General features: G+C 34.9%; 2 protein-coding genes across 3 annotated transcripts; one reads left to right on the forward strand and one right to left on the reverse strand.

The window, feature by feature from the left end:
• Nucleotides 1-10,649: 10,649 nt before the first annotated feature.
• On the forward strand, nt 10,650-13,954 carry LOC131661485 (E3 ubiquitin-protein ligase RGLG5-like). 2 transcript variants are annotated; one of them, XM_058931040.1, is made up of 11 exons: nt 10,650-10,755; nt 11,211-11,543; nt 11,738-11,822; nt 11,911-12,051; nt 12,146-12,357; nt 12,584-12,663; nt 12,729-12,834; nt 12,929-13,056; nt 13,166-13,361; nt 13,453-13,509; nt 13,598-13,954. In XM_058931040.1, exons 1-11 carry the CDS (start codon nt 10,741-10,743, stop codon nt 13,676-13,678), a joined length of 1,434 nt encoding a protein of 477 aa, XP_058787023.1. In that variant the 5' UTR covers nt 10,650-10,740; the 3' UTR covers nt 13,679-13,954. The 2 variants fall into 2 exon arrangements, with proteins under 2 accessions (XP_058787023.1, XP_058787024.1); XM_058931041.1 differs by lacking the exon at nt 10,650-10,755 and adding an exon at nt 10,925-11,078.
• A 111-nt stretch (nt 13,955-14,065) lies between these two features.
• LOC131661484 (mRNA export factor GLE1-like) lies at nt 14,066-20,917 on the reverse strand. Its single transcript, XM_058931039.1, has 15 exons — nt 20,667-20,917; nt 20,408-20,584; nt 20,004-20,156; nt 19,721-19,841; nt 19,408-19,556; nt 18,947-19,115; nt 18,344-18,569; nt 17,303-17,412; nt 16,995-17,065; nt 16,740-16,821; nt 15,469-15,543; nt 15,262-15,345; nt 14,773-14,904; nt 14,534-14,656; nt 14,066-14,464 (listed from the first exon to the last, which is right to left on the reverse strand). Coding segments are annotated over exons 1-15 (1,896 nt in total). The 5' UTR covers nt 20,669-20,917; the 3' UTR covers nt 14,066-14,242.
• Nucleotides 20,918-24,857: the final 3,940 nt, after the last annotated feature.

Below are 24,857 nucleotides of genomic sequence, written 5' to 3' on the forward strand. Positions count from 1 at the left end.
TCTTCTGACTCATCCCAGGTTGCCATAAGACCTTTCTTCTTATGAAACTTCTTCTTGGGATTCTCCTTCTGAAGATTTGGACATTCATTCCTGAAGTGTCCTGGTTCATTGCATTCATAGCACATGACCTTCTTCTTGTCAGATCTTCTGTCATCAGAAGATTCTCCATGTTCAAATCTCTTTGAACTTCTGAAGCCTCTGAACTTCCTTTGCTTGCTCTTCCAGAGTTGATTTACCCTTCTGGAAATCATGGACAGTTCATCTTCTTCTTCAGATTCTGATTCTTCAGGATCTTCTTCTTTGGCCTGAAAAGCGTTAGTGCATTTCTTGATATTAGATTTTAATGCAATAGATTTACCTTTCTTTTGAGGCTCATTTGCGTCCAGCTCTATTTCATGACTTCTCAAGGCACTGATGAGCTCTTCCAGAGAAACTTCATTCAGATTCTTTGCAATCTTGAATGCAGTCACCATAGGACCCCATCTTCTGGGTAAGCTTCTGATGATCTTCTTTACGTGATCAGCCTTGGTGTATCCCTTGTCAAGAACTCTCAATCCAGCAGTAAGAGTTTGAAATCTTGAAAACATCTTTTCAATGTCTTCATCATCCTCCATCTTGAAGGCTTCATACTTCTGGATTAAAGCTAGAGCTTTAGTCTCCTTGACTTGAGCATTTCCTTCATGAGTCATTTTCAAGGACTCATATATGTCATAGGCCGTTTCCCTGTTAGATATCTTCTCATACTCAGCATGAGAGATAGCATTCAGCAAAACAGTTCTGCATTTATGATGATTCCTGAAAAGCTTTCTCTGATCATCATCCATTTCTTGCCTTGTTAGCTTTACGCCTCTGGCATTTACAGGATGTTTGTAACCATCCATCAGAAGATCCCATAGATCACCATCTAGACCCAGAAAGTAACTTTCCAGTTTATCTTTCCAGTATTCAAAGTTTTCACCATCAAATACCGGCGGTCTAGTATAACCATTGTTACCGTTGTATTGCTCAGCAGAGCCAGATGTAGATGCAGGTGTAGGTGTAGACTTTTCACTTTCATCAACCATCTTTTACTGAAGCGTTTTTCTCTTCCTGAATCTTTTCTAAACACGGTTAAGTGCTTGCACCTTAGAACCGGCGCTCTGATGCCAATTGAAGGATAGAAAAACACTTAGAAAGGGGGGGATTGAATAAGTGTGACTTTAAATCTTGGACGATAAAAATAAATTGCACAATTATTTTTATCCTGGTTCGCTGTTAACGAAGCTACTCCAGTCCACCCCCGCAGAGATGATTTACCTCAACCTGAGGATTTAATCCACTAATCGCACGGATTACAATGGTTTTCCACTTAGTCCACGACTAAGTCTTCTAGAGTATTCTGATCACAACTTGATCACTCCAGGAACAATTGCTTAGACAACTTCTAAGACTTTTCTAGAGTCTACTGATCAACCTGATCACTCTAGTTACAAACTGCTCAGCCAACTGCTAAGACTTCCTAGAGTATACTGATCACACGATCACTCTAGTTCCTTACAACTTAATGTAATCTATTCAAGAGTTTACAAATGCTTCTTAAAAGCTATAATCACAAACTGTGATATTTCTCTTATCGTTTAAGCTTAATCTCACTAAGATATTACAACAGCAATGTAGTGAGTTGATGAAGATTCTGAGCTTTGATTGAATAGCGTTTCAGCAAGTTTATTTTCGTTCAGAGTTGTTAAGAATGGGTTACCCTTGCTTCTCATCAGAACTTCATATTTATAGGCGTTGAGAAGATGACCGTTGAGTGCATTTAATGCTTTGCGTGTTCCGTACAGCATTGCATTTAATGTTATACGCTTTTGTCAACTACCTCGAGCCTTGTTCACGCTGTGTCTACTGACGTTGCCTTTAGTAGCTTTAACGTTCCTTTTGTCAGTCAGCGTAGTCTGCCACCTGTACTTTCTTCTGATCTGATGTTTGTGAATATAACGTTTGAATATCATCAGAGTCAAACAGCTTGGTGCATAGCATCTTCTGATCTTCTGACCTTGAAGTGCTTCTGAGCGTGATACCATCTTCTGATCTTCAGTGCTTCTGATCTCATGTTCTTCTGATGCTTCCATAGACCCATGTTCTGATTCTGCTTCGACCATCTTCTGATGTCTTGCCAGACCATGTTCTGATGTTGCATGCTGAACCATTTGAGACAAAGCTTCTGAGCGCTGAATTATGCGTACTCTTTATATATATTTCCTGAAAGGGAAATTGCATTGGATTAGAGTACCATATTATCTTAAGCAAAATTCATATTATTGTTATCATCAAAACTAAGATAATTGATAAGAACAAATCTTGTTCTAACATGAGGAACCCTCTTGGTCATTGCCGCCTATATTGAAATAACTGCCATTGTTTGTGACACCCGATGTTTCGTCGCCGTTTCCGCCACCATTGCCATTTCCGCGGCCACCACCATTACCGCGGCCGCCGCCATCACCGCGGCCACCGCCACCTCCATTATTGGATCCGGTGTAGGCAAAACCTAGAGCGGGCCAATTCGTGTCGTGATTCGCCATAGGGATTAAACGCGTATGTCAATCGGAAGCTGTTGTGGAAGTTTTACAGTAAACCCTAACCCAGAGCTCTGATACCATATTGAAAGGAATGGTAAAAAAGCTGTTGTATTTTATTCCTCAGCTCTAGGCTGGTATATATAATGGTGGCTGATATATATAATGGTAATACAATAATGATATTAATTCTTTCCTTAATGGAGAATAAAGGGAAATAATACAATAGGGAAATAATACAAATAGAAATAATATATTCCAACACTAAACATAGCCTAAAGGAGTTTTACGAGACCTTTGTGGGAGGTTATGTTGAGCTTTCCAAGACTATGAAGTGACTTTTCAAAATTTCTTTTGAGATATCATAAAGAATGAGGCTCAAACTTTTGTTCGCGAATGTGTTGTATACTAGCAAACTAAGTATTCTTCATAAAACCAAGTGAATTATTGCAACCTTTTCCGGTTTTAAAGTCACAAAATTATTTGTTCTCATGGTCTATAAGTTGCACGGGTTACCTAAAAGTATAGTCTCCAACAAAGATCCGGTGTTTATTAGTCGCTTCTAGTCAGACCTCTTTAAGTTCAGTGGGACGTTTTTGCGTATGAGCTCCTCTTATCACCAACAAATTAATGGTCAAACTAAAGTGATGAATCGTACGATGGAGCAGTATTTGCATGTAATTGTTCATGAGAAACCTTCCCAATGGTTGTCTCTTCTTCCTTGGGCCGAGTACCAGTACAATACTTCTGTCCATGCTACTCCGATTTTAACTCCCTTTCAAGTGATGTTAGGCAAACAAGAACCTTACTTTCCCTCTTATACTACTTCGGGTTTAACTCCCTTTCAAGTAGGGGTGGAAATAGGCTGGGCCGAGCTAGGCTTTGCCAAGCCTAAACCTGGCCTGTAAAAAAAAATGAAGCCTAAGCCTGGCCTGTGGCTTGTCGTAGGCTTATTTTTTAGGCCTGAGCCTGGCCTTTTCGAATGCCTGGTTAGCCTGTTAGCCTATATAAAAGCCTATTTGTTTTAGACATATGTATACAAACAATTAAAATAATGTTTAAATAGACTAACTAACTAAAAGACTAAGAGACTAAAGATTTATTTGCATTGACTTATTTTAACTTACCTCTTAGCATAAGTTTTAGGAGACTATTTGTTTAAGACAACTTATGAAAACAATGTTCATCAGATGTTTTCATCTTATTTTCACAAGTTCTTCAAGATAACCAAATTTTATTTATGTATTTTAATTCAAAGTATAAAATATATCATAATGATAATAAAAAATATTCATATTTATTTAAATAGGCCGGCCTGATAGGCTTATAAGGCTTCTTTTAGGGCCTGAGGCCTAGCCTTTTTAACTAAATAGGCTTATAAAAAAGTCTAGGCCTTTTCTATTTAAAAATAATGTATGGCTTGGTCTGAGCCTATATAAACTAGCCTGTAGGCCCCTGTTATCGATCTGGCCTATTTCCACTCCTACTTTCAAGTGATGAGTGCGAAGCAGTTTTAACCTCTAAGAGGATATTTTTGCTCTATTGAACAAGAATTTGGAAAAGGCACAGTTACAAATGAAGGCTACAATGAATAAGAATCGTCGTGAGATTAATTTCCTTATAGGATCATGGGCCTATGTTAGATTACAATTTGTTGTGAATTGAATACCAAGAACAAAGTATAATAGGGAATTAGGGAGGAGAAGAAGAACACAAATTGGTGCGGTGAGCGTGGAGAAGATGCCTTCAACAAAGTATGAGATTGAAAAGTTCACCGGAGTGAATGATTTCGGTCTGTGGCGCTTGAAGATGAAAGCCCTACTGGTTCAGCAGGGATGTTTGGAAGCGTTGAAGGGAGAGGCAGCCATGAATGCAGAATTGACGGCAGCGGAGAAGAAGAATATGATCGAGAAAGCACACAGCGCAATTTTGTTGAGCCTTGGTGATAAGGTTCTCCGGCAGGTATCAAAGGAGACGACGGCAACAGGGTTATGGGTGAAACTTGAAAGTTTGTATATGACCAAATCGCTGGTAAATCGACTCTACCTGAAGCAAGCTTTGTATTCATTCAAGATGATTGAAGACAAAGTATTGGCTGAGCAGTTGGATATGTTCAACAAGCTGATTCTTGATCTTGAAAATATTGATGTGAAGATCGATGATGAAGATCAAGCGCTGTTACTATTGTGTTCTTTGCCTCGATCACATGCTCACTTCAAAGAAACTCTCTTGTATGGAAGGGAGTCCCTGACGTTTGAAGAAGTTCAATCAGCCTTGTACTATAAGGACTTGAATGAACGAAAGGAGCATAAACCTTCGACTGTTGGCGAAGGTTTGGCCGTTAAAGGAAAACTCTTACGAAAGGATGGTAAGTTCGACAAGAAGAAAGGCAAAAGCCAGTCGAAGACTTACAGTGGCGAAGCATCTGGCATTCGATGCTACCATTGTAAGAAGGAGGGTCACACAAGAAAGGTGTGCCCTGAACGCTTGAAATATCATGGAGGTAAGGATAATGGCAACGCTGCCATTGTTCAAGATGATTTCGAATCATCTGATGTTCTTGTGGTTTCAAGCAGTGACTCTAAGAAGGAGTGGATTATGGATTCAGGTTGCACTTGGCACATGACTCCAAACAAAGACTTGTTCGAGGAATTATTAGATCAAGATGGTGGATCAGTACTGCTGGGAAACAACAAGGCTTGCAAGATTGCAGGTGTTGGATCTGTGAGATTCAAGCTCCATGATGAGTCAATAAGGTTGTTGACTGAAGTCACGTATGTTCCTGATTTGAAGAGAAATCTGCTTTCTCTTGGTGAATTCGACAAGAAAGGATATGTTTTCCAAGGAGAGAAAAGTATCCTAAGAGTCATGAAGGGTTCGAAGGAAGTCTTGAGAGGCGTGAAGAAACAAGGCTTGTATACCCTTGAGGCTGAAGTTGTAAGTGGTTCGACAAATGTTGCATCCACGAAACCTTTGTCGAAAACAGAAATCTGGCACATGAGATTGGGCCATGTCAGTGAAAGGGGTCTGGTCGAATTAGGGAAACAAAATCTGCTTGGTGGAGACAAAGTCGAAAAGCTGAAGTTTTGTGAACCCTGTGTACTTGGAAAATCTTGCAGAGTGAAGTTCAACAAAGGCAAACAAAGAACACATGGATCCCTTGATTACATCCATGCTGATCTTTGGGGGCCTGCAAGGTGTCCATCACATTCAGGAGCAAGGTATTTTCTATCCATAGTAGATGATTATTCCAGAAAATTATGGGTATTCATCCAGAAGACTAAGGATGAAACTTTTGAGAATTTCAAAAGTTGGAAGACTCTGGTTGAAAATCAGACTGGCAGAAAGGTCAAGAGGTTGAGAACCGACAATGGCCTTGAATTTTGCAATGAGGCATTCGACAGTTTTTGTGCTGCCTCTGGTATTGCAAGGCATAGAACTACTGCAGGTACTCCACAGCAAAATGGTTTGGCTGAAAGGTTTAATCGAACTATTTTGGAGAGAGTCAGATGCATGTTGACTAGTGCGGGGTTAACAAAGGTGTTCTGGGCTGAGGCTGTTTCGACAGCAACATATCTGATAAACAGATGTCCTTCGACAGCGTTAGATATGAAGACACCTGAAGAAGTTTGGTCGGGACATCCACCAGATCTCGACAAACTGAGAGTATTTGGCTGCGTAGCCTATGCTCACATTAGGCAAGACAAGGTCGAACCTAGAGCTCTGAAATGCATGTTCATGGGATACCCTGAAGGAGTCAAAGCTTATAGGCTATGGTGCCTAGAGCCAGGTCACAGGAGGTGTATCACCAGTCGAGATGTAGTTTTCAATGAAGTTGAAATGGCTTTTAAGAAAACTAATGATGTTGGTCGAAGTACAGAAACATCTGACGAAGAGCTGGAACAGGTAGAGATTCCTGTTGAGGTGGAGCATCATAGCTGAATTCGAACGGAGGATATCGGATTAAGCTCTGAATTTAGGGTGAGAGAGGATTTGCTAAGTTGCAAATCCTAATTTAGGGTGAGAGAGGTTATTTGTTATTCTTTCACTTTCTCTTAAAACAAGATTACAAGTTTACAAGAATAACAAATAACCTCTCTCACCCTAAATTAGGATTTGCAGCTTAGCAATGATGAGAGATTAGTATGCTATTTATAATAAAACCTAACATACTAACTAATAGGCTTTTTCAGCAAGGCCCATTACACAAGCCAACTTAATAAACAAGCTAACTTAACAAATTAGGGTTTAAACACTAAAACCTAATTTAACATGCTAACAACCCTAGCATCTTCGACATCTGCATGCTAGACCCATCTTCGGCTACAGCATGCACACTTCGACACCAGCATGTGAACAATCCTTCGACTTCATGCTTAACTCTGTCGAACTGTCGAACCAAGAAGCTACCCTTCGACAATACTAGAGTTCGATCCAATATCTCACAAATCTCCACCTTGGACCTAACTCTACAACGTCAAGGAACAGACTAGCTTTCTTCATGCAGCTTTATCAACTGCATACAGTGGAAAAACTTGCAACTCGGCAATGTCTTGGTGATCATATCAGCAGCATTGTCTTCAGTCGAAACCTTCAGCACTTGGACTTCTCCACGCTCGATTACTCCTCTGACGAAATGCAGCCTCACATCAATGTGCTTAGTTCGCTCATGATAGGCTGAATTCTTCGACAGGTGTATTGCACTTTGACTATCACATTTAACAGTGATACCTCGACCTTGAAGTTTCAGCTCCTTCGCAAAACCTTCAAGCCACAATGCTTCTTTCACAGCTTCAGTTAGGGCAATATACTCCGCTTCAGTGGTTGATAGAGCAACAACCTTCTGAAGTGTTGCTTTCCAACTAATTGCAGTGCCAAACATAGTGAAAACATATCCAGAAATAGATTTTCTGGAATCCATACAACCTGCATAATCAGAGTCGACATATCCTTCTATTACTGCTTTACTATCTTCACCCAAGGCTCCACCATAAATTAAGACTCTATTCAGAGACCCATTTATGTACCTTAAAATCCACTTCAATGCTTGCCAGTGAGCCTTTCCAGGATTCGCCATGTACCTGCTTACAAGACTTACTGCGTATGCTATGTCGGGTCTAGTACAAACCATAGCATACATCAAAGAACCAACTATATTAGCATATGGGATGCTATTCATATAGGCTCTTTCGACATCAGTACTGGGAAACTGATCAATACTCAGCTTGAATTGAGGGTTTGTTGGAGTCACAACTGGCTTCGAATTCGACATACCAAACTTTTCAAGAATCTTCCGTAGATATGCCTCTTGAGATAGGCATAACTTCGACTTCTTTCTATCTCTTCGAATGTCAATTCCAAGAATCCTGGAAGCAGCTCCCAGATCCTTCATATCGAACTCCTTATTGAGTTCAGCCTTCACCCTCATCACATCTTTTCCAGTTCAAGATTGAACTGTGCCACCATGGCAAGCAACATTCGAATGGACCTATGCTTCACAACAGGAGAGAACACATCATTGAAGTCGACACCTTTTTTCTGAGTGAAACCCCTTGCGACCAGCCTTGCCTTGTATCTTTTCGACGTCACTCCTTCGATTCCTTCCTTAACTTTGAAAATCCATTTACAGCTGACTAACCTTGCCCCAGCAGGTTTCTTGATCAGTTCCCAAGTGTGATTATCATGAAGAGATTTCATCTCATCATCCATGGCCTTCAGCCATTCAGTCTTATTTTGACTCCTCATAACTCCCTTATAATCTCTAGGTTCTTCGTCTAGAACCTCACTTGCAGAGATTAAGACATAAGCTATAAGATCTGCATATCCAAGTCTTTGAGGTGGCTTGATGACTCTTCTCGACCTATCTCTCGACAATAGGTAGTCATCGTCAGTTTCCTCAACTTCAGCATCTTCTGCTTCTTCGACTTCATCTGGGATATGCAATTCAGCATCAACACAATTGTATCATCAAACATCGGTGTATGGCCTTAAGTACCACAAGCTCTCTAAACAATATTATGTCCTTATTTGATCCTTGCAAAGATTCTGACGTATAAACTTTCTTTCCCTCCTCAGTCTCGCATTCATAATGTGTTCCACTGTTCCCTTTTGAAGCAACATGAAGGCCCGCCTCCTTCAACAATTGATCAACTTCCTCCATATTTTTTTGACAATCATTCCCTTGGTGATACCATTGACTATTGTAGCATTTGAGTCCCGGATGATTGATGGTGTCCTTAGCTGTTTCGCATTAGTTCAAAGGAAGGGTCTCTTACCAGATGACACGTCTTGGGAGCTTTGGGAGGATTTTTGTCGTACTTACAATCTTGAGGACAATGTTGATTTTGATGGGGTAGTATTAATATGATTAAGCCCATGCAACAACAGAGTCGCAAAAATCCAATAATGGAAGGAAGGGTGCAAATTGTTGAGACCGAGGTGGCAAGAGTTAAGAGAGTGATCAAAGCTCCAAAGAGGTTGGAGGATTATGTCACATAATTGAAGACTAGTAAGGTGATTCTGGGAATGTAGGGAGTTGTTTAGCAGATTTGGATTCTATTAGTTATTGGGAAAGAATGAGATTAGTTTAATTATGATAGTAGTGTATGAATCTATTATAATTTATGTGGTATGTAACCTTTTGGAAATCATCAATGAAATTATCATATCTATATCTTACATTCTAAGAGGTTACTCAAACCTTATAACTCAGATAAAATAAGTAAAAGTTGTTGTAATTTTATTTTTCAACGCTAGTTTCTATTCATAGAGAGGTTACAATGTACTCCGGCGTACCATTCATTTTTCTTGTTACAAATTATAACTAAAAAACATCAATTTTATTTTATTTAACTATTTTATTTTTAAAAATTCATCTTTTCCAAGATAAAATTAAATGTAAATTGTATTTAATTTGATATCTCTCTCATTATATTCATAAGCAACAACCAATAAAAGTAGTTTTTACGTCTTTCTATTGTATATGCCTAATCATAACCCTCCGACTCCTCCTCTTTTATCGGTAACCCAAAGCATTCATTGTCTCTGTAAGAATAGAACGTACTAAGACAACCGCATCATTGCCACCTCTCTTAAACAGTTCTAACTCTATGTCCTCTCTCATAATCCGCGTAATATTCTGACAGATCGAAAACACATCAAGAACATGGTCATCCCTGACCGGCTCATTCTCCAGGATCTCCTCACTACCTTTACAAATAAGTGTGGCAACACATCAATGCATCAAAATAACTTAAATGAAAAACTTACTCAAATAAGTGTTGATAAGGGTGAATAATATTCAATGTAGTATGTGGAGTGAGTTGAGATTGGTATGATTGAAGTAGAGGTTCTTCAGTTGTTTCAAAAGTTGACTAAAACAATGTTGCTCACGAGTTCTAATGAGGAAAGAAAAATATTGAGAAAATGAAGGAGGAGATGGAGGGTTTGACACGCGTTATATATACATAAAAAAATTTCGGAGATGCAAATATATACATAAAAAAATTTCGGAGATGCATCTCCGAAAATTTCTCTTAATTTGAAAACAAAAGTTATTCGGAGATGCATTTGTGAATAAACCCTGAAACACATTCGGAGATACACATCTCCGAATTAAAGTTTGACAAAGTTAGAGATACTCAACAATTAACGTTTATTTGGTGTGAAAATAGTACATCCGAAAATAAAATTGCATGTCCGAATTTAAGAAGCATTTTTAATTATTTTCGCCAAATGTAGAACAACATTAAAAGGTGGGAAAAGAAATTTCCTAGAAAAATTTCCCAACACAAACCACTGCGAGTGCAAGATTCATTAAATTCATTCTCACTATTGAGACTTACATTTTCACATTAGAGTCCTTGGTACTTTTTTACATTAGGCTCTTATTATCCTCATGGTGATTTTCTTTAAATCTTATCTTATATATAAGCAAAATTTTAACGTTTTTCCTTTTCATTTTTACAAATTGCTTTAGGCTAAACCTTATTGTATCCAACCAAATCTTCACCAAACTCATAACCTAACTTGAAGGAAGAAGACAAGAGAAAAATCTGAAAACGAAAACAATCAAGGATCTGAGTCATCACCTTATCCATTGAGTTTATAATTTATCATATAAAAAAAATAAACATTGTCCAACATGCTCTCATTCTATGTAGTTTCTTAGCATGGACGTGGCATGGCATTGTCAACGGTGAGTATTATTTACTAGGAAGGATCTGTAGAAAAATGTGTCCATGGATATACTCCTTAGTAAAACGTTGTTGTTGGAACATAGGTGGTTTTTTTCCTTAAAAATAGTATTAAAAAAATCTGTAACAAAGATTTGTTGGTGGATAGTTAGTTAAGAAAAACAATTAAAAATGATGGATTATGACATAGACTAATCTTAAAAAAATGTAACTTGTTTGAACAAGGTGAAAAAACTGAACCAGTTGACTTGACCTTAACTAGGTTCCTTCTACCAACACTCTTTACCTTCATTTCTTATTCTAGCAAATAGCAATGCATCTTGAGGTATATGAATAAGTCTCACTCTCTTTCACACTCTAACAACCTAGAAATTTCCCTCTCCAATCATGGATTAAATAGTTGCTATCTTTTTGTATATAAACATTCATTCGTCATGTATTTGTTTTGGAATTTCAGCTAGAAACTTGGACAGCTTTGGTTGCAATTTTGTGTTTACTTGTCTTTATTCTGCAAGAGATTCTTATGGGAGGAAATAGTTCTAAAGGGTCTTCTTCACCTAGAAGGAGACATGTTCCTTCATATGAATCTTCAGGTTCTTCTTCATCTTCATGGAATAATAACTATGATGGATATCCACCACAGTCACCATATCCTCAGCAGAGTCCATATCAAACACCTCAGCATCAGTTTTCATCTGCATCAGCTCCGTTTTATGATAATTCACAGCAGAAAAAGAAGTTGGATAAGAGGTATTCAAGGATTGCTGATGATTATCGTTCACTGGATGAGGTAATTGTTAGATTATATTGTTGCATGTAATAGTGTTTTTTTTTCTTTGATGTGTAAGGATTTGTTTGATCTTTTTCTTTGATTTTGTTTGTTATGTCATTAGTCTATTTTTGTTGGTGGGTTAAGATGGGACCAAAGATACTGTTTTTATCATTGACTTGAACAAGAATTAAAATTGAGTGAATTGAATACAGGTTACTGCTGCTCTTGCAAATGCTGGGCTGGAGTCTTCTAATCTCATTGTTGGCATTGATTTCACAAAGAGCAATGAGTGGACAGGTGTTATTTCTTACTCGCATTTTCACGCTTGAATCATTTTGTATGTGAATTTTAAGGCTCAATAGTAATACATACTTCACTTTCTTAGGGAAGAGTTCATTCAATCGGAAAAGTTTACATCACATTGGAAGCAGTCAAAACCCTTATGAACAAGCAATCTCTATTATTGGGAAAACTCTATCTACTTTTGATGAAGATAACTTGATTCCATGTTTTGGTTTCGGAGATGGTAATAAACGAATTTGAAGCTAAATTCCTTTTCCAATGTAGTTTTGTTTTTTCCAGCTTGCAAACTTGTTTCTTTTCTGTTCATTATTTGTCAGCGTCTACACATGATCAAGATGTATTTAGCTTCTATTCAGAAGAGAGGTTATGTAACGGGTTTGAAGAAGTTTTGGCACGATACAGAGAAATTGTTCCTCACCTCAAACTTGCAGGACCGACTTCGTTCGCCCCCATTATTGAGATGGCCATAACTATTGTTGAACAAAGTGCTGGCCAATATCATGTCCTGCTTATAATTGCAGATGGACAGGTACTTTTTTGCTTTATATTCCATACTGTTCATAGTCACACTCTTACGTACTTTGTTTCTTTTCAATCATCTAAACTTTCATATACAAATGAAGAAACCGCAATGTTATATTTGCAATAGAAATCTAAATGCCTATAATTCTGTAATACTTTGATGAATCATATTAGTCTGTTATGGATATTCATTGTTTCTGCTTCAAAAACTGATGCTCAGTATGTTGCCACAGGTGACCAGAAGCGTCGATACAGAACATGGCCACCTAAGTCAACAGGAACAGAAGACGATAAATGCAATCGTAAAAGCCAGGTAAATTTTGTGTGCTCTTTCTTGTGGGGACCGTTCTGCATTCTTACACTCTTTTTAAATTGCAGCGAGTATCCGCTGTCAATAGTTTTGGTAGGAGTTGGAGATGGACCGTGGGAGATGATGGAGGAATTTGACGATAACATTCCTTCTCGAGCATTTGACAATTTTCAGGTTTGGTGTAACTCACTTAACCTTTTTTACTTGCTATATATAAATGATATAACTTCCTGTTATGCTAAAGTGTTTTAACTTTTGTTTGTGATAGTTTGTGAATTTCACTAAGATAATGTCGAAAAATACAAATCCATCCCGAAGAGAGGCAGAGTTTTCTCTTGCAGCTTTGATGGAGATACCTTCTCAATATAAGGCAACCATAGAACTTGGCTTATTGGGGTAATAAAATACGAAAATACCTTACTTCAAATTTGTTATGTTCAGTTTATCAGGCATAATAACTTATAACTGAATTCAAAAAATCTCGTGTCTTCGTTGATATGACTAGTTCGCGGAGGGGACATTCACCAGATAGGGTTCCTCTACCTGCTCCTCTTTATAATAGGACTTCTTCCAACGTCAGTGGAAAATCTTTTCGGTCAAACAGCTTTCAGCCAAATGTGCGTAGAGGTACTGGCTATGAATATGATAGCGGTGTTCACAATCACACAGAACCATCTACAAGCTCTTTACATGATAATAAGGTATCGAGACCATGCTTTACAAGAAGCAACTTTCATTTCCGTCTCACTTTTAATAATAATAGTGGTTTACCTATAACGTGGTTGAATGCAGGTTTGCCCGATTTGTCTTACCAATCCAAAGGATATGGCCTTCGGTTGTGGACACCAGGTAACCAGTTTAACTACATACTTGTATTTTAAGTTATCTATATTAAGGGATGAATATATATTAAGTTATTTCCCTTTTCTAATGGCAGACTTGTTGTGGATGTGGAGAAGACCTCGAATTCTGTCCGATTTGCAGGAGCACAATCACTACTAAGATAAAGCTTTATTAGAAATATAAGCTGCTTTCAATGAAATTTTTATTCAAAAGCAGAATAAGGTTAGTCATCAAAGTTTGATAAGGTTAGAACATCAGAGTAAGGAAGACATTTTGTTTATGTAAGACTAAAATAATGAGCTTTACCCTGTTGTATGTACATATGTGCCCTGTCCTCTTGTGTGCATTGAGGGCATCATATTTTTCAATTTTCAGTAAACCTTCTCTGTAAAAACTGTTCGGGTTGTTTCAGTGGACACTTTTTTGTTTATATACAGAGCTTGTTCACATCCGTTTAACAGATGCCACTAGTATCTAATTTCATTTTAGTATGCATTCTACACTTTCGGTTTTTGCAGAGTTTGAACTTTATTCTGCCTAAATAAAATGCAACAACCTTCAATGAATAACAAGAGAAATAGAAAATTTCTAATGAACGATACCCTCTTTCTTTCCATTACAACCATTAGTTTATACTTTATACTCGTCAATACTCATACATAAAATTTGACAAAATTACAAACCCACTGATTGGCTGATAACACAGCAACTGAAATCAGCACCTCCTTGCTTACTGTGACTATGGTTCTTTCGCACTGGATAATGTATTTGACTGCAGGTTCTTTCCTTCTGGTACTTGAAGGAACATTTTATCTTCTATATAAGCCTGTATATTTGCAATAATCTTCGTTGATTCAGGTATATTACGTGATTTCAGATCAACTAAAAAGTTGTTTGAGACAATGTTCAACATCTTTAAGAACTGAGACTTATATCTTCTAAATAGAGCATATCCAGCCACCTGCGGACAGAGTAAAATTAGTTAATCTTAGAAGATATATCAGAACACCGAACATGTTGCATTACTTACTTGCAAGAATGCATTGAGTGAAACAGCTGTATATGGATTGGCTGGCAGAGAATTCAAGAACCTTGCAAGCCACGCCCAACCTTCTTGCAAGCCATGCAAATTTTGAATGTTCGGAATTTCAGTCTGTCAAAACCAACATGGTCAGCAGGTCAATCAGGGAGACGAGAAAATGTTATCAATAATAATTGCAAATATTGTTCCTGTGAATTTGTCAAAATCTTGAGACTATCTAGACAGACCTGAACCAGTGCACCGTACACCTTCATATATGATTCTAACCGCTTTAAATAATCTTCTGTACTCTCCAATTTTTCATCTTCTTCTCGATAACCAATACTTCTGAAGTATGCCTCTTTTGATTGAAACATGGTCTGAGGCAGTAGAATAAATTATCCAAATTCAACATCATCAGTACCCCCTCGTTTGTGGAATAATATTTGCAGAACAAATACGTGGGCATAATATCAAAATAATTAATTACAGCTAATTTTTACATTGTACAATTTGAAGCAAGGCCATATTGCTTCTTTGAGCTAGATAAAATGGACCCAAACCTTTTATTTAGGAAAAAATGTGACATAAAATCAAAATTATTGTAGCAAAATAACTTTTCACTGCTTCAAATCACTGGCCCCTCAAAAAAATAAAAACTACTCCTTAACACGAGGATAGGAAGCTACGCAAGAAAACATATTGCTCAATAGTATTTTAAAATTCTATTACGTTACCTTTTTGTAAACCATGTGCTTTGGGACTGTGTAATGGCAGGCCCTATGAAGCTCAGCAAGAAAAATATCCATTACATATGGGACCTGTCTTGCAAGTGAAAAACAATTGAAGCCAAAAGCAAATAATTAGTTATCGAAAAATCAATCAAACAAGCATTCATATTCATTCTATGTAAGCCGAGAGACTAGAGTTTAAACAGGGTGTACCTGAGATGTAATTAGAACAATGACATAGGCAATTGCAAAAGGAGCACTAGCAGGGCTTGAACTGGATGAAACAACCTGTAAAGCATGTATGTTGTCCGTAATCACAACTACATTTATTAACAATTTAACATAACATAATTCTACCACTTCTTGCTAGTTTTCGTTCATCATTTGGAACATTTCAAACTGTTAAGATATTTAAAATTATAATATGATATCACGTGAATATTCTGTTGTAAATAGGATAGATTTAGATCTGGTTTAATTATTGTCTTGTCCAAAAATCAAGGGGCTGGGTTGTACCTACTAATTAGTATAAATAAACAGATTGAGGGTTAAGCTCTCAAGCAATTCGAATCAATCTTGGCTCCAATTTCAAGTTGGTATCAGAGTTCACATTCTGTAGGCCTGATTAATAAATATGTTGTAGAATGAAGGAATCAAGTTGCCTTGAAAAGAAAAGATAAAAGGGGGCAGGACAAAACAATGCAGTCTTACATTTGGCGTTTATATTGAGTGTCAAAATTTTTATCCAACTCCTGCCTTGTTTCTTTGTATTTCAGCCACATCTTATTTGATTGGAAATATATTCATTTCATTGAAGCCACATGTTATTTTCATTTGATATCAAGTTCTTCTGATGTCAAATTTCTCACTTAAAAAATATTCATTTAACAGTAAAACATTTCATAATCATTTTCAAACTCAATTAATACTGACAATTGTATCGTAAAGAAAACGAATCAAATATATATTAAGGATTTAAAACAAAAAGTCTTAAATTATACTAATCATAATTTATAGCTTTGATATTTTAATTTGAGTAATGTCATTAACCAAACATTTCATAAATTTAAACTTTTAGTGAAGATACATGAATGGCTTTTATAAAATGTCTAACGTCCTCTCAAGCAAAGAGTCCTTTGGGCTTTGAAAGTGGACAATGCATAGTCCCACCTATTCTTGCTAAAATCAACTTTTTTTTTATTAGAATAGTTGGGCGTTAAGGATCAAACTCTGGACTTGTTGGTCACAAGAGGCGCCTGCCCCCTGTCACAAACCATCCCTAAGAATTGAAGGCACCCGGATAATTAAACTTATAGTTGTTAAAATTTATTTGCTACCTTCCATATACAGTTAACTGATACAAAAAAAAACATCTACAATAAATAACTAAGCCAAGTTTTAAGATTAGTTTATTTTCCATGTTTCTTTTCAAATAAAGCTGAGATATTATATGTCAAAGGAATCGGAAAAAAATATTAACTTACCTTTTTAACAAATGTCTCAACACTGAATGTTTGAGGGCATTGACGATCATTGAAAATTTTAATGATTTCACTTGCTTTTGATCTGCAGAATGACCAAAAGAGTATATAGACATGTAATATTTTTATTAGTATTTTGTTTAAGGATTGAGATTGCCTACGACATACAATTTTTCCCTTAAAAAATTAAACTGTACAAGTAAGAATAATATATTACAGCAGCATTACGCATTTGTGAAATTTAAATATTTACTTCACCTAACATTGTCTCTTATGCCCCTTATTTGCCTGATATTCCGGGAAATATGACTCTCGTATCTGGTATAATCCTGAGCAGATGTTGACAAAAACAAGTCCCAGCGTCAAAATCAGAGAATTTGACAGAAGAAGTTACTCTTTAAAGTGAGGTGAAGGACAGGCAAATTTCTAGTGAAATAAACATGCATTATCAAGAACATAATTTAAATTTTAAAATAGATGACAAATATGACAAACAAAACCAACAAATAATTAAGAACCTTAAGACATAAATTAAGAACCTTAAGACATACATAGGTGGTCAATACCTGGTTAGAACTTGATCTTACAGCTTGGTTTCTGTCACACAGCTCTTTCAGTTTCTGTAGCCTACCATGCTCTATATTTAAAGCACTTGCTGCAGCACGATATACATAACCTAAAGATTGTATAGGCCTGTTAAATCTCATATCATAAACAATGACGACAAAAACAATGTGTATACCTAGACATGCACACGGAGAAGGATTTAATGGTAGGAGAAGAATGGAAATTATTGTTAAATTCATATGTAGTTTCTTTAAGTTTTAAGCCCCTGTACTTTTGATTAAAATAAAGTGAACTTCACGATTTACAACAAATCTTTGCGGAAGAATTAGATTGCATATACATCTCTACATAAAGATAATGTTAAATGTGGGCAACTCATGAACGTGAAGTCGTGAACAACTCATTATGAGATAATGTATAATTTTAGCTTTAGTCGTTATCATTAATCCTTTTACTCAAATTCATAATATATAAAATTTAGTTTTAAAAGTATAGATTCAATACAATTTTATCACTTTATGCACATGTAACATATGCGGAGAGCAAGACTAAACTTATTATAATGTTTGTAACAAAAGGAACGTTTAATTTACATGATCTATCAACTTTTGAGCTCGGAATATTAGTCTTCAGTATCATTGATGCAGTTTAAGTTGCTATGAAAATTTCAAGACTTATAAATATATCTTTTTAAGATATGCAAAAAGATAATGAGATAAACCATTAAAATAGCCGGAAAAAACAATTCTTAAGGTGTCTGAAAGCATCAACAAATATATATTTCTATATTCTTGAAAATTATACATCCTATTACAATATAAATTATTTTAAATGATTATATATTAGTACTTATTTTTTCCCTCTATATTAATACTCCAATTAAACCAAAGCTTTGAAATTTTACAAAGCAGTTTAAAGATTCAATGCCTTTTTAAAATAAAACAGACAAATCAAGAATAGAAAATATGAAATGGAAATTTTGTGCTTAACTACATGGTGACTGAAGATAATATGGGGGATTTATAAGTCTCAACTCATACCGGATTCCTTGGCCTCAGTATTTAATAGGCTTGATGTGGTATTTAGGGTCACTCCAGAAGTAACTATGTTGGAATTTTCTACTGAATCCTTTTCTGCCCTTCTTTCAGCTTCTGCTGCTGCTGCTCTTTTTTCAGCTTCCATTGCAGCCTTTGTTTTGGCTTCCGTTGCTGCTTTTCTCTCAGCTTCTAATGCAGCTTGTTTTACTTCCTCAGCTTTAAGTTTGGCCTGCACCCACAAAATTTAAATTTCATGAATGAATGGCCATTTGGGCTTAAACCTATATCAAGAAGATTGGTAGCAAAAGTGTATGCTTGATCTAACATTAACAAGACCCATATAGTGATGGACATGCGAATATTAACAAACTGCTAATAAGTTTTAGGCTAGTAGCTGGTAAAGTGAATAGACAAAATCCGTGCAACGATAAATGTATGTGTAGCAGACTAGCAGTTTAGGACTCTCCAAGCATTATTTTAAAAAAAAACTAATACAACACTTCACTTTGTAGTTGTAAACAGATGATAACTAGAAATGAAAATTGAAGACATGTATAATTTCTTTTCCAAATAACACAGTCAAACTAAAATATAAAGGTATGGCACCTCTGCTTCAGCTTTAGCTTTTTCCTGCTGCTGCTTTTCCTCTTGTAAAGCAACCTTTCTCTTGGCCTCTTCATATGCTGCATCATTTCTTATTTTCCTTTCTTCTATTTGTGATCTGAGTTCACGGTCCCGCTGAACAGCTGTTAAGTGATTATCAAGTGCTTCTGCACTAAAAAAAATTGGGAGATGTCAATCATCAGTGTCTTCGTTTTCAACATTTCAACTAGTACAATCAGAGCAATTATCTAACAAAAGAATGAAAGCACCGTCACGCAAAATAACCCATTATTTGACCTCTTATAAAAGCACATTAAGAAGGTAGACAATCCTAGAGGAGCCTACAATTCATAGTCAATGCTTACTTTTTAAATCTGACAAAATAAATATGTTGTAGAATGAAGGGATCATGTTGCCTTGAAAAGAAAAGATAAAGGGGGCAGGACGAAACAATGCAGTCTTACATTTGGCGTTGATATTGAGTGTCAAACTTTTTATCCAACTCCTGCCTTGTTTCTTTGTATTTCTCAACTCGAAGAAGGGAAGAAAGAGAGTTCTGACTTTCATTCAGTAGAGCTGTCTCCAAAGCTGAGATCTTATTCCTGACTTCATCCTGTGAATCCAGAAGATCAGAAACAAGTATGCTATAAGCATAAAACAAATCATGATGTAATTTACTAAAAGCTATATGTCAATCAAGAATGACTAGCTATTCAATAAGTAACTGACAAATCAAATTGGTAACAAGTGCATTGGTATCAAAATAGGACCACTCACTGTAACCCTTAGTTGATGTTCATGTGTTAACTCAATCAAGGCACCTTCTACCTCCCCAACTTTATTCATCAGATAAGGTTGCACTTCAAAAGCAGGGTCAACATCGGAATCATCACTGTCACTGAAACACAAAGGAAATGACAAAGACATTGCCATCAAATCAAAGAATCCAATCCGAAACATGAAGTTAACATTGTTAAATTAAAAGAGAGATACGGGTCCAAAATCAACTTTATCATGATTTGAAGTATGAGACTAAAGCTATGGTTTACGAAATAGGCACCTTAGATAAAGGTCATCACATGTGAAGTGTTTTCCAGAGCTGGCTACAACCAACGCTTTGTCATCCTCATCCTCACTCTCCGTCTCATACTCAGGAGCACGAAGTACAAACCTTCTACCTTTCTCAATTTCTTTCCCATTGGATAAGTTAAGCCTGAAAATCAACAGAGTTCAATTTGACAGCGATGACATGCTCATATTCATAGACTTAATGAAACTACACAAACAAAAAATGCAAGCGGCATATGGTTTCCATAGAAATTACATTTCAACATTACTACTACAAAGTTGTTCAATTGAACAAGCCAGTGGGGTAACATTAAGATGTGGAAAACCATGTAAAATAATTGTAACGCAACAGAGTGCTTTTCACAAACAGTTGGTGTTCAAAAACAGAAAGCAAACCTTGATGTTGTTGCTTTATGAATATGCAAAGGTTGAGTGGAAGAAGTGGCGCCGAGTTTGTTCTCCAAATTATTGAGCTCGGAGACGAGAGCATCGAAGCTCCAATCAGGTTCGGGATCAGGAGCAATGTCATCCAGTCTTTGTGAAGGAAGACGGAGATCCAATTTTATAGCTCCCCTACAAATACCACAATAAATTCAAATTCAAATTGAAATTCACCTCTATGAAAATTAAACAAAACCATTGAATTGAAAGTTACATTGTTTGATTCTTGAAGGTTTCGAGCGGGTTTGGAATGAATGAAAAACAAATGTAGTGAGTAAATAAAGTTGGTCTGGAAAGTCACCAAAAGGTTCTTGTGATAAAGAAAGTGGAAGTGCAAGAAACCATGGTAGTTGTAACCCTTTGAAAAAAACGACAGTTGGGATTGAAGGGGGATAAACAGGGAATTTGACCTCGACAGACAACGACGATACTAGTTTTCTTGTTTCTTTGAATTGCTTTAATTCAACTTTTTTTGCTTTCAAATTTTTTAATTGCGTCATTTTGGCCTTTTTCGATCATGTAAAAATAATTATTTTTACTCTTATTAAAAAAATTTAAAAAGTTAATTTAGAATAATTATTTTTTATTTTATTCAATTTATTATAATATGTTTCTTTTAAATTAAATCAAAAATATAATAATTAATAAATAAAATAATATTTTAATACTTCATTGCATCTTCATCTTGTAAATCATCTTTTCCATTCATACATTTATTCAAACAGTTTAATTACACCTAACCCTTAACCCAAAAAAATAGATTAGCATATGAAATTTTGAATAAAATTGATTAGTGTTGTGTTTGTAGCAAAAACAACTTTTATAATTATTATATCCAGCAAGATGAGTGATTTTAAATGTAAGGTAATCGTGATTTATTATCTTAAATAAGAAAAATATTTTGTATTTGTTGTGATGCGAAAATCTAAATAACATAGAGTAAAATTTGAGATGTCGATGTTAATAGTGAGAATGTTTGTTGGGGTAAATTTTATCATTATGTGTCTATCAATAGATCATTATCATACTAATTTACTCGGCATATATTACTACCACGTGTTACCCTCATTTATATCTTCTTTCAGTCTCCACACTGTGAGATCAATTCATTATTCAATAGAACAATATATGCTACTATTAACCAACATAGAACATTAACTCCCAACAGTTCTAGAGTAGCGAGACTCCATGTCGATTCTGCTACACTATGTGTGAATATTGAGCATATAGCTATGTTTAGGCTTAGTATTCAATATGTGATTATCTTATATCTATTTATGACAAACACCATTGATGTCACGCCATACCATGAAAAATGGTTTTAGGTTACGACATGAGTAGAAATTGATTTTAGAATACTTGAGGATAAAGTGTGATGAACCAATGAGTTTTTATTGTAATAATAAGTATGTTATTAGCATAGCCCATAGTCTAGTATAACATGATATAACCAAATATATTGAAGTTGACCAACATTTCATTAAAAAGAAATTAGATAGTAGTGAAGGTTGAGAAAACACTTAGAAGGGGGGTTGAATAAGTGATTCTTTTTAATTTGATGAAGAAAAGATTCACAAAACACATTGATTTTTATCCTGGTTCACCTTCTCAATAAGGCTACCTCCAGTCCACCCTCAACAAGGTGATTTGCCTCTCCCAATGAGGACTTAATCCACTATAATCAGAACCTGATTACACTTGCACGACCAACTGCCGTGACTCACAATACAGTGCACAAGGCAAACTGCTGGTGACTAACAATCCTGCACAAACCAATTGTTTGTGACTAACCAACTTCTAAGACTCAACTAGTCCTAGACTTCTTGAGACTTCTGACCTAACTGGTCTCTCAAGGACTCAGTTACCACGTAACTTCTAATGACAGTGTTTAGTGTTGCTTCTAGAAAGCCGTAATCACCACTGTGATATTTCACTAAGTTTAAGTACAAAGTTATGAACTCAGAATATGAATGTGAAAGTTTTGCTTCAGAGAGTTTTTCTTCACACTTGATAATTTTTCAGAGTGATAGTGTTCTCGTGTGATTGTTATGTTTTGATTCAAGAGATCATGAATATATATAGCCTCAAGATTTTGCCTGTTAACTTTAGCTCCTTTTCGCAGCATTAAATGGTTTGCGTGTTGTCTTAGCTTTTGTTTTCTTCCAAGGATTTGCATGTGGATAGCTTCTTCAATCAACCTTGGGAATTGCACTTTTGGAGTGTTGCAGCCGTTTTACTAATGATTATGTTTTTAACGGCATTATTTTGAATCAGTCTTCGTGATCTTTTGATCAGCTTTGTATTTCAGCTTCTGTTGTAGATGTATTCGCAACGGTTTGGTGCAGTATCAGAAGTTGCCTAAAGACTTGAGTTTCTCTTGCATTTATCAAGTTTTGCATATATTCCAAGTTCTGATTGTGCTGGTACTGGTACATCTTCTGAAATCAGAAATATATAATTAGAGTACCGTGTTTACTTATACAAAATTTATTTGCTTGTTATCATCAAAACACTAAAATATGATTAGAACCAAACTATGTTCTAACAAGTAATCTCATTTGCACTCCACATGTATCCTCCCAAAACAACCTTGCAGATCTTCTAACGAAAGGGCTGAACAACAATAATTTTGAAAGAATTATTTTTAATTTGGAAATGATAAATATATAGATTCACCGGCTTAAAGAATGGTGTTATAAATAGTAATTTTATTGTTCTTATTTTAGTATTATTAATAATTTATGTTTGAACACAAGTTGATATTAACATATTTATTTTGATAATAACATACTTTCGGAAGTACATCTTCGAAGGTAATTTTTTTTGAAAAAAAAAGGTTATTTCAGAAGTGCATATTCGAATACATTTTTTTTTTAAAAAAAGTGACTTCGGAGATGCACTTCCGAAGACACATTTTTTTTGGGAAAGGAGTGTCTTCGGAGATACATAAACGAAATATTCCAATTTTCGGTCTTGAAATTTTTTAAATATGCATATCTGAAAAAACTCAATAATCATTAAAAAAATTAAAATCAAGGTGAATCAATACAACTAATAGTATAAATAATTGTAGTAATTAAAATATATTATTAAATATATATTATTATAATCAACATATAATAATAATATTAACCTAATAAATATTTAAATCAATACCTTGTTTTTATATATAAAATTAATAATAATTATAATAAAGATATTTATTTACTACTTATTTATTTATTATTTTTTATGATACATAAAAAAATCATTTCATAAACTAATTTTCAAAAATAATTTTATAGTTAAAAATATTCATTTTATAAACAAAATTTGCAAAACAATTTTAAGTTAAAATTATTTTACTAACTTATATAAATGAAAAATATTCTTATTATATTTCATAAATAAATTTTGAATTATATAAAATTAAATATATAATTTATTCACTTAATAAAATTAAGACAAAATCTTTTTGTAATTTTTTTAAACTAAGTGAAAAATAATCTTTTTATCATAATTAATTATTAAAATATTTTTTATATTTTATTTTTATTTATTGTTTTGAAAAACTATGTAATTCGAATTTTATATTAAAATATAAATAAAGTAGTAAATAATTTTATTCTTACTTGATCTCTTTTATTTTAAATTTTTATTCAATAATTATTAATGTATTTATTTTTTATATGATCATAATTATTATGTATTTGTTATAATTATATGAAATTTATCAAAAAATAATTAATTTTTTTATGAATTTTATTTTTTAATTTATAATTAGAATTAGAATAGAAATATCAACAATATAATTATCATTATTATTATTATTATTCATAACTTATAAATTATATCAATTTTATGATAGCTGAATTAATCAATATCGCAAATTTTTCAAGTTTTTGGGATTTTTTTGGATAGCATATCCGAAAAAATCTCTAACCATTTTTTGGGGTTTTTTCGAATATGCATCTCCGAATTAACCAAAATCCCAATTTTTTTTGTTGTTTTCGGAGATGCATCTCCGAATTAACCAAAATCCCAATTTTTTCAGAGATGCATTTCCGAATGGTATTTTGGAGTTTTCACCCCATGGGAATCGGTAAAGAAATTGTCTAGTTATAAATATGAGTTTCTCTCATTTGTTGTAACACAAGTTGCAGGAATTGTATAAGATAGAAATGAAGCAAATGGTAAAACTTCTTAGAATTATATTCTAGGGATTTGCCATGCTTTTGGGGTTATCAAATGGATTGATAAACACTTTAAACACCTTGGATTTGTGTGATTCTTTATGATGAGAATTGAGAGATTGTTAAACATTTAGGATAGAAAATATGGTTTATTCTTGAGAACTCAAAAGACTATTTTCTTGAAACTCATATTGTAATCTCCTGTAACAACTTTGAAGTACTCTGAATTACAA

This window comes from Vicia villosa, linkage group LG3, assembly GCF_029867415.1.
Source record: "Vicia villosa cultivar HV-30 ecotype Madison, WI linkage group LG3, Vvil1.0, whole genome shotgun sequence".
Taxonomy (NCBI): Eukaryota; Viridiplantae; Streptophyta; class Magnoliopsida; order Fabales; family Fabaceae; genus Vicia; species Vicia villosa.

Excerpts from the sequence above, each read along its gene's own strand:
- LOC131661485 (XM_058931040.1), top strand. Across the intron at positions 12,052-12,145 it reads ATGTTTTGGTTTCGGAGATG|CGTCTACACATGATCAAGAT; the intron begins GTAATAAACGAA and ends ATTATTTGTCAG. Across the intron at positions 13,362-13,452 it reads GCTCTTTACATGATAATAAG|GTTTGCCCGATTTGTCTTAC; the intron begins GTATCGAGACCA and ends GGTTGAATGCAG.
- LOC131661484 (XM_058931039.1), bottom strand. Across the intron at positions 19,557-19,720 it reads AACATCAACTAAGGGTTACA|GATGAAGTCAGGAATAAGAT; the intron begins GTGAGTGGTCCT and ends CTGGATTCACAG. Across the intron at positions 14,905-15,261 it reads AGCACATGGTTTACAAAAAG|ACCATGTTTCAATCAAAAGA; the intron begins GTAACGTAATAG and ends CTACTGCCTCAG.